The sequence below is a fragment of the Strongylocentrotus purpuratus genome, unplaced genomic scaffold (assembly GCF_000002235.5).
Source record: "Strongylocentrotus purpuratus isolate Spur 01 unplaced genomic scaffold, Spur_5.0 spur5_scaffold_20, whole genome shotgun sequence".
NCBI lineage: Eukaryota > Metazoa > Echinodermata > Echinoidea > Camarodonta > Strongylocentrotidae > Strongylocentrotus > Strongylocentrotus purpuratus.
Genome location: NW_022145606.1, coordinates 4,054,948 through 4,071,187, shown reverse-complemented (window position 1 = coordinate 4,071,187; position 16,240 = coordinate 4,054,948). Strand labels below are relative to the sequence as shown.

General features: G+C 36.6%; 1 protein-coding gene across 1 annotated transcript; it reads right to left on the bottom strand.

Moving 5' to 3' along the window:
- Positions 1-9,272: 9,272 nt before the first annotated feature.
- On the bottom strand, positions 9,273-13,509 carry LOC105436936. The gene is made up of 3 exons (XM_030993225.1): positions 13,495-13,509; positions 12,976-13,176; positions 9,273-9,425 (listed from the first exon to the last, which is right to left on the bottom strand). The coding sequence occupies exons 1-3, from the start codon at positions 13,507-13,509 to the stop codon at positions 9,273-9,275; spliced, it is 369 nt and encodes a 122-aa protein (XP_030849085.1).
- Between the last annotated feature and the right edge of the window lie 2,731 nt (positions 13,510-16,240).

The window sequence follows — 16,240 nt, the reverse complement described above, 5'->3', positions numbered from 1 at the left end:
CCAGTGCTGAATAAGGCTATCAAGGTTTTTCGTTACAAAGTCCATCACCTGCCATAAATACACCAACAGCCCCAAGACAGATATTATTTTTAATTCATTTTTGGCTACTTCAAGCTTTTGATTTAAATTAACAACATACGGATCTACAGTGAGACTGTCATTAGGAAAGTGCATGAATCGCACGTCACATTGGCTTATATTGTCTCTTAACCTAACAAAGTCTGCCGAGACACATGAACGGGTATTGCCGATTTGGGTGAAGGGAAAAAATGGTCCTCTCATCTTCCTCATCCATAAACAGTACATTTATTTCGAGGTTTGTTTCCAATATATCTCGACCAAAATTAATCATGCACTATTAATATTTTCTTGGAAGCTCATTTACAATTGTCCATAAACCTACTGACACAGAACGGTTTCAGAAAGGTCTACCATTTTGATGAAGCGCAATATTTCACAGTTTCACAGTTACCACATAAACTAGATGTAGAATATGGCCTAAAATAACCAGATTTTCTAAAATAGAATTGGAGTTAGTCCTGCCTTCAACTGTAGATAATGATTTATAAGTCAAGTTTAAGTGCCCTTTGGTCTAGCTTTACTGTCCTCTAATCTAACAGGACTCAAAGTTTCACCACACTTTAGGACAGGGTAACGTTAGTGTAAAGTTAATTACAGTTATATCTGCATAACTCAAGTACAAGTCATATTTTTGTTATTAGTTAAATACATTCTCTTGAAAACTTATGCAAATCATGTGTTATTTACACTTCTTAAGTCGCATTTTGACTAAGTCAAACTATTTGTTTGCGGTCCCAACCGATTCGACTTATGCAACTGGAAACACATGTTCTATGACACATCCAAACAATTATTTACCAGTGACGGTTTCAGTTCTAGGTTTCAGAGAACTTTCTCAGATGTTTACTGGCAGACACAAGCAAGCTACCAGTTTTCCAATCGAACAAAAACATAATTTTCTCCGTTCATTTATATTGTGTAGTAATTGAAACCATTCTGTTGAGCTACCCACCTCTTTGACAGCACTTGGGGCTGGAGGTTTGTTACTATCCCCATCATGATCAGGGTCAGCAACCGGTCCTTTATATACAATGACCTGACATGTTCAAAATCAAAGGTAAAGGGAAACAGATGTTGAAGAAATTAATAATATGATGGTATAGTATTAATGACTGCTTTGAGAAAAATAGTTGTTTTTATACGCTCAAGGGAAGGTTAGAATTGTGCTATTGACCGAGGCGTGCCGAGGGCAATAGCCCAATTGTAACCTTCCCGAGAGCGTATAAAAACAACTATTTCTCGAATATTAAAGCAGTCTTTAATACTTTTATATGCCGAAAACAAAAGAGTCAACTAATGACACCACCTTGGCCTTTCTCTAGTTTATCTGCACGGTTGTTTTTTATGAGTGTATCTTTGAGAGTAGACTAGATCTAGATTCTAGTCTAAGCAAGATATTTTTACATTTTGGGGGTGGGCCGGCCCTGTGGGGAATATGGAGAAGAACCTGCGCTTTCATATGACACCTCACTTATTGAGTATCACCTTCAGGATCACAACAGATTATAAAGGTTTGAATCTCGAATTGAAAACAAAACTTGACCTTAACACACAGTGCATCGGGTGCGCGATCAAGACACCCTGACAACTAGATCTATTTTTGTATCTTTGAGAGTAGACTAGATCTAGATTCTAGTCTAAGCAAGATATTTTTACAATTTTGGGGGTGGGCCGGTCCTGTGGGGAATATGGAGAAGAACCTGCGCTTTCATATGACACCTCACTTATTGAGTATCACCTTCAGGATCACAACAGATTATAAAGGTTTGAATCTCGAATTGAAAAAAAAAATTGACCTTTTTTGCATGGTCGCGGAATGCACGTAGACTGCATAGGGAATGCATTGCGCACAATCTCTATGTGAATAATTTTAACACACAACATCGGGTACGCGATCAGACACCCTGACAACTAGATCTATTTTCGTCTACAGTCTATACGTCTATGCTTTTTCAGCAACTAAACGAACATGTTTATGGATAATTTCACGTACCCTTTTTGTTGTTCTTGCTGTCAGCGAGTCTTGCATTTGATAAGTTGAAACCTTGGGAGAGATTCTTGAGCCATGTTTGTCTTGTTTGGAATTGTCTTGTCTTGTATGAAATTACCGACCAATTTTTCGCACACGTACGGTATCCTCGATCGCTCAAACCATTTTTAAACATGTAAACCTATGGGGTAACCATGGAGACTGACCTATTTTCCCAATAACCATGGTTATTGGAAAAATAGGTCTGTTTTAACCATGGTTACTGCGAATTTTCGGGAACAGTTAAAGTTTATGAATGCAATTTCGACCAATCAGATTGCTGGATTACTTAAGTGAGGTATATAATGTGAAATATTGTTCAGTTTCCCTCAGTTTTGTGAGGGTTATTTATTAATTTATTTATACATTTTTAAATTCTGTGTTCGTTTCACAGAATATGTTCCTCAGCACACATGAACTGATTTGCAAAAGAGTACTTATTACATGATCTAATAAAAAAAAAGTAAAACAAAACAAATATAGAATAACAAAATATTACAATACATTACAAAACACTTATCACCTAAGAATGTATGTGTATTTAAAACCAATACAAACAAGTAAGATATCATGAGGTTCCACTTTTCAGATTAGAGCACTAAGAATCAGACCTTGATACTGAATTATAGGTAAAGTTTTCAGGGTTACACAATGTAATTATTTCAAAGAAATAAGAGCCCTGAAGAGCTCTTGGTTCTCTACGTGTCGACAGTATCATCGTTTGCAGGAAAATTCCTATAACATTGCCTGGCGGAGGCTACTCGGCCTCGAAAAAATGTACTTACATTTCAGTATCTCCACCATGAATAAAACTAGATGGATCTGCGACTGCGCGTAGTCAAAAATAATACTCCCGCAATAAAGCGATTTTACAAACCAAAAAAGATACAATTATTAAAATTCAAGTTTGGTAGTAATCCATCCGTCGGTTCTAAGGAGAGTGTGTTCACAAGCTATTTGTGCATACATAATTAGCCCTATGACCTTTGAACTTTGACCTCATGATTCCAAAATCTACTCCGTTCATATGCTTTGCAAGATACATAAATGTCTTGAGTTTGACGGTAATTTCTAATGATAATGCGACCACATGCTATTTTTGCATATATAATGAGCCTTATGACTTTTGACATTTGACCTAATGACCCATAAATGTAATCACTTCATTGGCTCTGCAAGATTCATACATGATCCACGTTTGGCGGAAATCCATCAATCGGTTCTTGGGATAATGCGATCACGAGAATGGGATGTACAGACGGAAGTACGGACGTAAAGAAGGACGGACGGACAACCCGCAAAGAAGGTAACGCTGACACTTGACTCAGACCTTGATAGTTGCTTCACAAGGAGGTAACATCTCTATTAAGGCATGATGTACTCCATCAACCATTATACTGATGTGACGATGGAAAAGAGTGACTGGTTCTCCATCCTTTTCACTCATCCATCTGACTGCTCTCGCCATCAACCGATGAAACAGCCCATCTGTAGAAATGACAAATGAGAGAGATGACCAACATATTATGGCTAGTGACGTTTTGAAAGCCAGCTTAAAAAGAAATAGCTGCAATAATACTTCAAGACAATTATATATTTCTGAGAAACAAAACATGAGTTTCTAACAAGATGGACTAAACTCCGACTATCAACATATAATCATAACTTTGTAAAGTGGTTTATACACCTGATCGCCCTGACACGTCCTTTGACAGGACATCAATCTACATTTGCCACTCTCTATCCAGGTGTTAAAAGGGTACCGACAGGGAAGAATTTCTTGATTTGCTTGGGGCAATCTACAACAAGTAGCCCAGAAGAGCTGGGGTAATATTGGAGCACCTTCAGCACCTTGCGTGGCGGATATGTGAACTCTGAAATATCCTATATTGATTTTATCATTTGAATTAAACGAAATAAAAAGAAAATTGTACACTAATCTGATAACAAATTATAATAAATAGTCTGTAGCTTATCATCTTTCTACTCAAGGTTGAAGCCAATCCTACAGTTTTTCAAATCAATACGTGAGTTGGACAAGGTGCACTATTAAGGTCAGTCAAACTTGTTTATTGAGGCCACTCAAGAAAAAAAGAGCCAGTGGCCACTGTGGACAGGTGGTCTTTTAGGACACCCATTTCTTTTTCAAGGGAGACAAAATGTTTGGCCTTTCTAGCCAGGTGGCATTTATAGAGAGGTGGTCATTTAGACATGTTATTGTAGAGTAAACAGATGATAATTTCATCTTCACCTGGTAAGAAGCGCTGGAAGTCCACATAAAAATCTGTAGAAGATTTGATCTGTGCAATCTCTTCTGGCGGGCAAGGGGTCGTCAACCTGGAAGGAACATAGTAGCGCTTTTGTACCACCTTCTCTGTTTCACTTGATACCTGAAATATCAGATTACAGTCAAACACTTAAACCAAAATATAAAACAAAAAATAACACAATACAACATTTAATTTCGATTAAATTAATATTAAAACAATTTACGTTATCAAAAATGAAGCACATTTAAAATTTTGAAATTATGTACCCCTTTTCAACCCTGAGTCAATATAAGCACATGTATATATGTATACATATATATATATATATATACATATATTTATTTACAAAAGCTGGTACATGTTTGTTCCTATATTTTCTGTATATTTCCAGTCATAATATTCTGAGTTTAACGTGAAACAAGATGTTGAGCACCTGCAATAATAATATTCTACCCTAAACCAAATTTATAAATGCAGCAATGGACCAAAACAAAATATACCCTAAACCTGATACGAAAACCCAATGTTAACCATAAACCTAACCCTATACTTATGATTAAAAAAACCCGGGACGTTCCTGGGGGAGCACGGGTCGGAGCACAATTTAGTTTAAGATTTTACCTCAGCATCTACTCTTTCTACAGGAGCCTCACAGATGAGATCAAACTTGGTCATGAGCCTGACTAATGCCTCCTTCTGCTCCAAAAAACCTTGCCACATATGTTGAATCAACCTATCCTCTAAGATACCATCCTTCTCAAGAGTGGTCAAAGCATCGCTCACGATCCCATCCTGGAAATAACACATAATGTCAATTTAAACTGAACATAGGAGTATAGAGCGTAAACCATTACTACATGGTGAATAGAGAGAGCTTTGTTACATCAATATTATAAATAATATGTCCTATCATTTGTATCAATACTCTAAAACTCTGTACCTCAAGAGACTTCGTGAGAGCCTTCTTTCCATCGGTCATAGTGTCGCAGTTTACCGCAAAATGTTGTTAAGTGTACTACACTACTAACTTTCCATATTTTAACACAAAGATACATAGTGTCTGAATCCGATGCTAGGGAAAATGATACATATGGAAAGCTTATAAAGACATTAATTATGTATTAAGCTATTTATAAACCAGAATATTATTATAAATGGAGAAGAAGGTTTCTCACCCTTTCTACAGAGCCCAATATGGTAATGACCTGCTTGAAGAAATAAATTAGCCACGTCTCTTACGATTTCTTGTAGGCCAGACTTCATAGGACCTTTGTGATATGCGATTAGTTTAGAATGCCAACTTCCCATTCATTTCGTAATACAAAAAAAATTGCTGCAGCTTACTGCAGCAAGAGTGAACGAGGTTGTAAAGGAGGAGGTTTCTCACCCTCTTTGCAGGATCCAGGATGGTTATGACCTGCTTGAAGACATCAATTAGCCATTGAGGATTCAGGATCACCATGTCTCGTAGGAGAGATTGCTGGTCTTCAATGCCTCCATAGTAGATTACATTACCCAGATCGTGGTAAAAGGTCAGCATCGTGAGAATTTCACGCTCCGATTCAATCCCGACTGACTGCGTCAGTTCCTTAGTCTGCGAGAATGCAAAAAAATGGCTTCATAATCATCATATGATTGGTGAAAAACATCACAAATAGTATCTATCAAATGAATAAATATTATAACAGTAACATTACATTTAATTTACATAGGACATACACAGAATATAAATATAGTAATAAAGCAAAACTTTAACAGAAGGCAACATATAGCCTGAATTGTATGCCAAGATTTTCAAAGGCACTACATCCATTTATTCAGACAGGCAATATAGTCGGCCATTTACAAAATACATACTAATCTATTTGTTACAAAATTCGAATCCCGACACGGCACTAATATCCTTTGGCAAGATATTTACCTGCACTTGCTACTCTACACCCAGGTGTTAAATGGGTACCCGGTAGGATGCGAACGTTCATGTGGTTGAACGAGCAAGTGTGCGCCTGTAAAATGGCGACTGGCTGGAATGCTCCCCAGGGAGTGGAAAATGTGCACACATTGTGTGCGGGTAAGCCTGAATCCGATGACCGGGGTAATAATATATCTGTAAAGCGCTTAGGTACATCGTTGGATCGGTGTATTGAGCGCTATATAAAAAACCGGATTATTATTATTATTATTATTATTACCAAACAATTGCAAATTTTAAAGAAAAAAAAAAGGTTTCAAGGGAATAAAACCAAACTAGGCATTCAAAACTTGAGATTCAAATTTGAATTGCATATCTATACAAGTGTTTTCTAATTTTCTTCCACAACAGCACCTAAACACATATTATTTTTGAGAATGGCAAAAATTAACGTTGCAATCTTACCTGATCTAATGACATGTATTTGAGTTTATCTGCAGCTAGAGCTTCCTCAAATAAGAGCCATCTGAGTGGAATCTCTTCTCCCATGTAAGGCTCTTCCATCGCTACTTTCGTAATATGTGTCCTCAACGCGACCAGCTACAAAGGAATTAAGTGTATTGGTTGGTTTATTATTTAAAAAACGTGACATGCAGCTCAAGGCTGATATTATCTGTTTTACAAAGCAATCAGATGTTTACATTATGATACAAACATCATTATACAAAAGCAATATGCAAAATAACAATGGCATTCCATCACACAGCAATACTAGAAAAGATTTAGACAAAGATGTGGATAAAAGTTTTTAAAATATTTAAGGCAATGTCATTTAATATTCAATGATAATTTCGATTGAGCATGTTCAGGAATAATAAGCTTATTGCAAAAAAATATCACTTTATAGTAACAGAGGGAATAATTGCATATATGTAGCAAATAAATTTGGAGAAGAATTGCCAATGGGTAATGAAAGAGGTGATTTTAATCTTCCACAATGCATTTAAACAAACATATTTATACAGTTGTATTATAACCAGAGGCAATTAAAGCATGAAGCCTGTTTTCTACCAAGAGTAACTACTATGTAAATCAATGCCAGATGATCGTAGGTAGTAAATTCCTATAATTGATTTTCGTCAAGCACAGTGGATGGAAAACAATGTCAGTATAACCAGAAATAATACCTGAATTGCAAAGAAAGTTGATTTTTCTGCCCTTTTATATGACACTCCAATCATGAACAATGAGCAAGGAATGACAAAGCTCTGTTTATTTAAAGTAGTGCTTGCATTTCCATAATTGTATCAAACGAATTCGTTTTAACTGGCTCCCTGCCGTAGCAACAAGCAGAATTGACAACAGACTTAACTCCGTTTCGTTGACAATCAGCCATGCATGAAGTCTTTCGTTTACGGCTGATTGTCAAAGAAATTGAGTAAGCCTCGGTAACAAATACCATTACGAACTGCTACGAACGCCGCACAGTGGGCCAGGGAGGAACCAAAGTGCGCCAAAACTCATGTTTGGGGATTTATTTTTTATAAATCCAGAGGAAATGTTTGGATTTCCAGGGATTTTCGCTAAAATGTTATTACCAACATTTTCTCTGATGTCTAAGCTTTAAGTTGATACCAGATTTGGCTGCCCGATTCTGCCCGTTATTATGTTTGAGCCGTTTTCCTTGCAACATTGCCCCGAAAATGTGTTTATTTTGGTCCGCGGTGTCAGAACAAGTGTCACGCGCCCCCTCGCGCCGTGCTTTATGACCACGAATCCTTCATGATTCGGCCGCGGACCCCCAAAACCCTCAATTTTCGGGGCAATGTGGCAAGGGAAATCGCCTCTAACATAACAACGGGCAAGATCGGGCAGCCAAATTTGGTATCAAATTAAAGCTTAGACATCAGAGGAAATGGTGGTAATAAAATGTAAGCGGTACACTGCGGAGATCTAAACATTTCTTCTGGATTTATAAAAAACATGGATAATTAGTCCATTTTTCAGTGAACTACCCTATAATATATCATGAAGATTGTGTTTCTATTAATTTTAACCCATTCATTCAACGAAATGAACTATCAGGAATATGTGAGAGCAATTTTATATCAATAACTTAAAAACTTCATGTTGAATTGAAAGATTTATAAAATAAGTTACTTTTGCACTAAAACTGTGAATATGTAGGATTTTGCTGTTTGAAGTATTAAATTTATACCCTTATTGTGCATAACGGAATTAAATATTTCACTGAGGTATTCCTCTATGTATTACCTTTCAACTGGGCAAGAACAAAATTGAAAACAAAAAATCACCCAAAATTAGTTTTGGCGCACTTTGGTTCCTCCCTGGCCCACTGTGCGCCGTACGAACGATCTTTAGACCATGGAAATTCGGGAAGACCATGGAAAAACAAGGAGATTCGTACGAACGCATCGTTCGTACGAACCTTTGTGACCGTAGCATATTAACTCTCTTGTCAACTCTGTAATTCCTTGCTCAATGTTCCTCATTGAGGTGTCATATGAAAGGGCAGAACCTCAACTTTTTGGAAATGTGATTTTCTCTTTGAAATTCAGATACCGTCCGCCAAATGACTTTTTTGGTTTCCTCTCTTCAAATTCATTTTAATCACTCATGCGTGAACATGCATCGGATGAGTTGCATCAAATGAAAGAGGAGGGCCTAAGCTTTCCAAATGTGTGTCATTTATTAATTATAAATGTGATTAAGTTATGATTAAACATCGATACTTCTCGGTTTCGTTTTTTCTGGGACGCACTGTATACGGTATGTTGTTAAATAACAATGGACTGCATTAGCTTAACTTTTTGAAGTGATACATTGATGTTGAAGTGGTCCAAAGATGTGGAGCAATTTGTGCAGCACTTTGTAACTGCAAGGAAAAGCAACTTTACATTTGGGATTGGATGTAAGTGGATTAGATAGATAATCAGTAATACTCTTTTGCTACAGATTACTATAAATTGTGATAGTTGATGATTTGTTTGTGATGTACCACTTCATCTTTGTCCTCCAAGCTGTTTTCAATGGCATAATACTTGGGGACCACATGGCGTTCAAATGGCCTCTTCATGATAGATTCACGGATCTTCTCAAAGGCAGAGCCAATCTAGAAGACAAAACGAGTGAAATGAACAGAAAAAACACATGTTAAACATGCATGCCTATTTCACTTTAGATGAGAACACGATAATATCTATCTACACATCTACATGACTGTACGCAGCGGGGGCTAGGGTAGGGGGCAGTTTCCATAAATAAAAAAACACACAGAAAATGCAATATATTTTTAATAATTTATTGCGTTTTACCCCGGTCCCCAACATAAACAAATCCTCTGGACGGCCATGCATTACGGCTCATGGCATGGGCACACAGAAGATTTGTTTATGTTGGGGACCGGGGTAACATGGAATAAATTATTGAAAATGTATTGCATTTTCTGTTTTTTTTTATTTATGGAAACTGCCCCCTACCCTAGCCCCCGCTGCGTACAGTCACGGTTCAGTGACAAAGCAATGGCCTCGTAACTGTGAGGCCCCATGATCAAAACCGTGTCGATGTGGTGCCCTTTTGTGGGGCATTAATCCTCATTACTGTCATTTATGACTTAAGGGCATAGGTCCCCTAGTTGATAAGCATAGTAGCATACACATGCTTTAGCAGTCACGCAAAACACACATTGGCAAATTATTATTCAATAAAATCTGAGAATGTATACTATTATCTAGATCTATTATTTTTAAATTATTTTTAAAATAATTCCATAAATTGGGATAAAAAAAAAATATTCCACCTTTATGAGCGACAGTGTATCTAAGCATCTTCTCCCGGTTCGGAGGTTGATTGCAACATCTCTCCATTTCTTCTGCCATTCTGGTGCACTCTTCCCGTTTTAGTGCACTCCAGTTCTTGACATTCTCTTCCCAGTTGATTCTGGGTCTCCCTCTAGGTCTACTTCCTTCCACTCTTCCTTCCAATTCATCCTTTAAGAGGCTTTGGTGCCTTTTAACATTATTAAATTATTTGATTTTCCTCTCCTTAACTAATCCTACCAGTGCAATTTGTTTACGCCCTGCCATGTGCAATATCTCTTTATTTGTTTTCATACGTTTCCAGGATATTTTCATCATTCTTCTGTAGATCCACATTTGAAAAGATGTTATTCTATTTTCCATGGCCTTGTGTATTATCCAAGTTTCTGCTCCATACAACATGACAGACCATACATAACAGTTTACTATAGTCTCAACCTAAGCGCAAATTTCACCTTTCTATTTGTGAATAATCCTTTCATTGCCAGAAATGTATTCCGAGCAATTTCTATTCTTCTTTTTATTTCTGCTTCGCATTTGGCATCATCTGTGATATTTTGTCCTAAGTAGATGTAATAACTGACTTGCTCAATGATATGCCCATCGAGTGTCAAACATATTCTAGGCTTATTTTCTGTTCTACTAAAAATCAGTGACTATGACCCCGTTTGCAGTGAGCAAAAAGGCCGGGCACTGTAAACGCGCAAAAGGCCAAACTGGCCGCGCATTTGGCCCTGCTCTGGAGGTAGTCTCTGCCTTTTCTCACTGTAAACGCACGCAGGGCCAAATGCGCGGCCAACTTTTACCCCGGAAGTGAAAGTTCGCCGTGTATAGGAAATTGGGGAAAAGATTTACTGCAAATATGCGCGCGACCGGATCTGCACTGTGACCCCCCCCCCCCCCCCCCCCCCGGCGCGGTCCCTAGATAATCGTTTGTTGACATGCAGAGCACCACTACGACAAAATATTGAAAGGTTACAATTTAGGCCGCGGCCGAGCCTACCACTATAAACGCACACATTTGCGGGGTCGAGTAGACCTGGCTCGGCCGCGGCCCGGCCCGGCCCGGCCCGGGCCCTGGCCCTTCTCGCTGTAAACGGGGTCTAAGTTTTCTTGACATTTATGCTTAGACCAAACTCTTCACTTTTCACTTTTTCAATATCTAATATATGTTGTAAATCTGCTTCACGATAATATATGCAAACAAAAAGAATGCCGATATGAGATAGCAAATGAAATTAAAGTCCATCTTGATATCTCATTAGATTTAATACAAGCAACAAACATAGAGAAACAGATCAGTGATTTGAACAAGTCTGTCTAAAAATAAGAAATTCATTAAATGTTGAAGTTATAAGCAATGAAACACAAATTGGCAAATCTTTGCCTTATCTGTTGAGGTCGTCTTCCGATTGCTTGGTAGTGCAATTTTCATAAATGTTCATGTTCTTGCTTATTTAATGAAGGAATGGGGCTATGTAAAAACATAATGTTAATGAGTGATTACATCTGTTCAGATAAAATAAATATTCGTTTAAATGTATTACCCTTTATTCAGATGTTGAAGTTACAATCAATGCAAAACAATTTAGCAAATCTATGACTTATCTAATGGGGTCGTCTCCCATTTGCTTGGTAGTGCAAATTGTATTATGTTTTATTTTCTAGCTTATTTAATGAATGAATGGGGCTGTAAAAAAAACATATTTGTAATGATTGATTACATCTAGCATGCACGTATGACTAAATAATTTGTTCAGATAAAAACAAATATTCGTTTAAATTGATTACCCTTTAATCAGATATTGCTCAAATTTACAGTAATCCGTTTTTTTTAAATTTTCTTGTACTATCAAAACCAACCTAATACCAGGGTGAAATTTGATTTTAAAACGTCCATTCACAAGAGAGTGTAAATACAAATTTTGCAAAGTTATATATAGTCAAGCTGTTCTAATGCAATAGCACAATCTCACTGCCAAACTGACTCATATCTGAATTCAAATGACCAATGTAACGGCCGCTCAGGGTTAGACAGAAATAATCGTTTGGTATGGGGAATTCTTTTAGTAAAACTGACATTTTAACGACTCATGTTGACGAAAAGTCTTTCTCGAAATTAAAAGTAAAATGTAGGAGCTATTAAAATGAGCAAGCTATCGTAAGTCAAAGTATATATTTCAGATTTTGTTATCTTTTACAATAACAGGAAGTGTAATTTTGCAGCCAAAATGGATATGTGAAGATGTAAAGAGTGAACAAATTGTAGCATCTCATTCATCTCGGTCTGGCCAGATGTAGTCACAGCGGAACAACCGTTGATATCAGAGACTAAAGCGTTCAGTCTAACTCAGGGTATGGTACTTTGTGTACGATCTTTATGGTGTTGGTGTCGGTCTTGTTGGTGTTAATCGAGTATTAAGGGTAGGTCTATCTGATAATCTGCTGTGTGCTGATCGCACGAAAATAAACGAAAAAAGATACAGAGATATCCCTGGATGAGAGATGTGACTTGGATAAAATTCACAACAAATCCTATACAGCGCGTGCGACCTGGAAAAAGTTTCACCGAAGACAAGACAAGTTTGAAATCACTGCACGATCGAATTCGCTTTCAGACACGTATAATGCGGTTGCATGATATGTGTATCACGCGCATGCATGTGCCGTACACCAAAAGTAAGTAAGTTCCCGAAGTGGCTCTTAATTCAGTCCAAAAGGCGCACATCTCGGCATTTGGGGATATTGCCGATATCAAGAATTTCAGGACCTTCAAGAAAAACAGCTGGGGTAAACAACATTATTTTTTCATTATAAACAAACGTGTATATAATAAACCATTACCTTTTCCCTTTTCTCTTGTGCATCTCCTTTCACACTTTCTCGATGCGTACCAACGATGAATATTGGTGGAGATTTCTGGGCGGGTTTAGACGTACTCTTATTTATGACTGAAGACGGCGCCACAGCATGGGCGTAGATGGAATACAACCAGAAATTGATGAACTCTAGACATGTCAGTTCTGCTTTGGCACCTCCTTTAACCTGCGTTTTAATTGTAAATTATGTGTATGATAAGGCTAATGATAACAAGATGGAACTTCGACCGCGCGCAGACGAAAATAATGCCTCTGCCAAAGAGCGATTTTACAAACCAAAACGGAAGTCAGTTTTAGTATTCAAGTTTGATTGTAATCCATTAACAGGTTCTCAGAAAATTGTGATGACAAGCTATTTTCGATATACATGGCTCTGCGAGATACATACATGTTCTGAGTTTGATAGTAATCCATCTTTCGGTTTTAGTGATAATGCGTTCACAAGCTATTTATAGGCATACATGATGAGCCCTACTATGTTTACCTTTGACCTCTTCATCCTAAAATCTAATCAGTTCATTGGCTCTACAAGATTCATACATGTTTTGATTTTGATGGTAATCCGTCCACCGGTTCTTGAGATAACGCGATACAAGCTATGTTTGCATACGTAGTAAGCCCTGTGACCTTTGACCTCGTGATTTACCTCGGTGGTAAATAAATCATCAAGAGAAATTAAAGTACACCTCGATATTCACTTGGTAAAACATTACCAGCTATTATGATTGGTAATTTTTGTTCTCAAAAATTGATCGCTTTAATGACATGCCCAGGTGTGGAAAAGATCGGCAGGATGACCTTGTAGGCCTACGTGTATTCGAGGAGAGATGGACTTTCAAAGAGATAAACATTATAGCTATTTAATATCACAGTACACCCTGCTCTGATAAAAGACGGAAAAAAGGGTTAATATATCACTGTTTTGATTGTACCAACAATATGAATTAATCTAGACGGCAACAGGTAGTTAAATCTACATTTTCAAATATTTAACATGAACAAGAGCTACCATAATATTTTGTACGAGTAATAAATAATACAAATATGTAAAACTTAACAAAATATCTAGGGCAAAATAAGGTATGTTTGGCAAAGAAAACACAACACTATCTAAAATGTATCTATCCTCTGTAAAGCATAATTTATTTTGCCAAACAGTATAACATGAAATACAGACATACCATTTCATAATTCTTGCCTCTGGATTCAGGGGGAACGACAGAATCCAAACTTCTACTGAGATCAAAGACAATCACATAAATAGCTCGCCACGTCAGAAATACCTACAGGAGATAGAATAAAAGTGATGCATAAGTATTTAATAACTACAATGCTATTTTGTTTCTATATGCTCTATTTTCTATAATAATAAGGGACCTCGGGCACTGTTTATATACGATTAACAACTAAATGATCCATACCATTTGGTGTGTGTGTCTGTGTGTTTTTCGTAACTCATGAATGCAAGGTGGACTGATTGAATGAGGACCTTTGTTAAATAATTTTAGATGTAAGTTTCAATATGTCTCAAGAAACATACATCTTGACAAATCAATTGTTTACGTACTTAAAAAATAGAAAACTTGATAAGGGTATGAATAATTTAGTTGTTAAATGTATTGATATAGAGAGTATAATTAAGCAGTAAGGTCAAGAGGTCTCTAAACTGCAATATATTTGTTCAATCCCAAGACAATGCATTCATTTAGAAAAATGTATTAAGTTCTGTGGATAAAACTGACTGATGTAGATCCTCTGGCTCCATATATATAACCATTATTAATTGCATATTATTATCAAATCCTAGATAATCTGTGACAATGACAGGTCAAAGGAATAATAAAGTTATGTTGAAAAAGAAATAATATTACAAAATTAAGACATAGTTTTTAAGTTTTTGCTGTTTACAGCACTTTTCTTCACTTTATTATATAACAAGAAACCAGCAATTCTTAACTAATGTGAAGTATGTTCTCCTACAATGGAATATCAAATAAATAAAAGAAGTAATAATTTAGACACTGGGCATGACTTTTTATCTATGACTGGACCACACATTAATTCACCTGCATAACACCTATGGCAAAAGCTACATGTAGACCAACAGCTGTGCATATTACAAGTACATTAATCCATGTGCCCTGAACTGAAGCATTTTATTGAGACAATGATTTCTTTGAGAATTAGATATCTACACTGAAACTGATCAGAACAAAATCACAAGAGAAATATCAAAGATTTAGGACAAGAAAGCCATACTGGAGGTATGGAAAACTGTAGTCAATACAATTCATTCAATTTTTTCTATGGAATCTAACAATACTTTACAAATTTGCTTTCAAGGCACCACGGTATAATATACAAGGAATCTAATGTTCTTAAAATGTTATTTTACCTGATGGGTTGAGTAATATATGTCGTGTCCAGCAAAATCCCATATACTTAGGGAGACTCCTTCTCCTCTACCGCTATCAGCCCTGTCTGTTCCTATCTCCTAAGGAATGAGGAAAATGAATACACATCTATATGAACAATTGTCAAAAACTAAATGTATTAACAAATAATGGAAACATCAGTAGGCATCCTGAAGACAATTACAAACTACAACATTGTTTAAACTGATATCATGAAGAAATCTTCTATTTAACGAAATGTAGCATAATTTTAAGCACAGAATGAGCAAAAACATATAGTATTAAAGCAAATAACTATTTTATATACTATTTATATACATATATATTCACCATTTTTTTTTTCTCCATGGAAACCTGTTCCAATAATTTTTTCTAACATAGATTTTCACCCCACCCATGACACCAAACAAGATTGAGATCAGCCGATATGCTTTATATATGTATATGTTTTGTTGGAATTTGCAGTACTGTTACTTTTCATCCCTCCATCTTTCATGGTCTAATGGAGTATCTGCCGTAATACACTTCTGTGGAAACACACCATAATCCGATGATAACATTAACTGTAACAGATTATCATAGGTGGATGTCAGAGGTATACATATCCGTGAATGATGGCAGTCACAGCTCTGTATAAATGTTTATGTTAACATTAATATTTAAGGTTATGTTACACAACGCTCACTTTCCAGACAGTCATCTGGTGAACCTGGTAACTTCTGTTAGCCATGCAAAAAGATATTGCGCTTCTGAAGAAACAGACTGATTACATTCTACAAAGGATTACTCGTACCGGTATTTTTTTAATTATAGGTA

Excerpts from the sequence above, each read along its gene's own strand:
- LOC105436936 (XM_030993225.1), bottom strand. Across the intron at positions 9,426-12,975 it reads CACAAGAGAAAAGGGAAAAG|ATTGGCTCTGCCTTTGAGAA; the intron begins GTAATGGTTTAT and ends TTTGTCTTCTAG.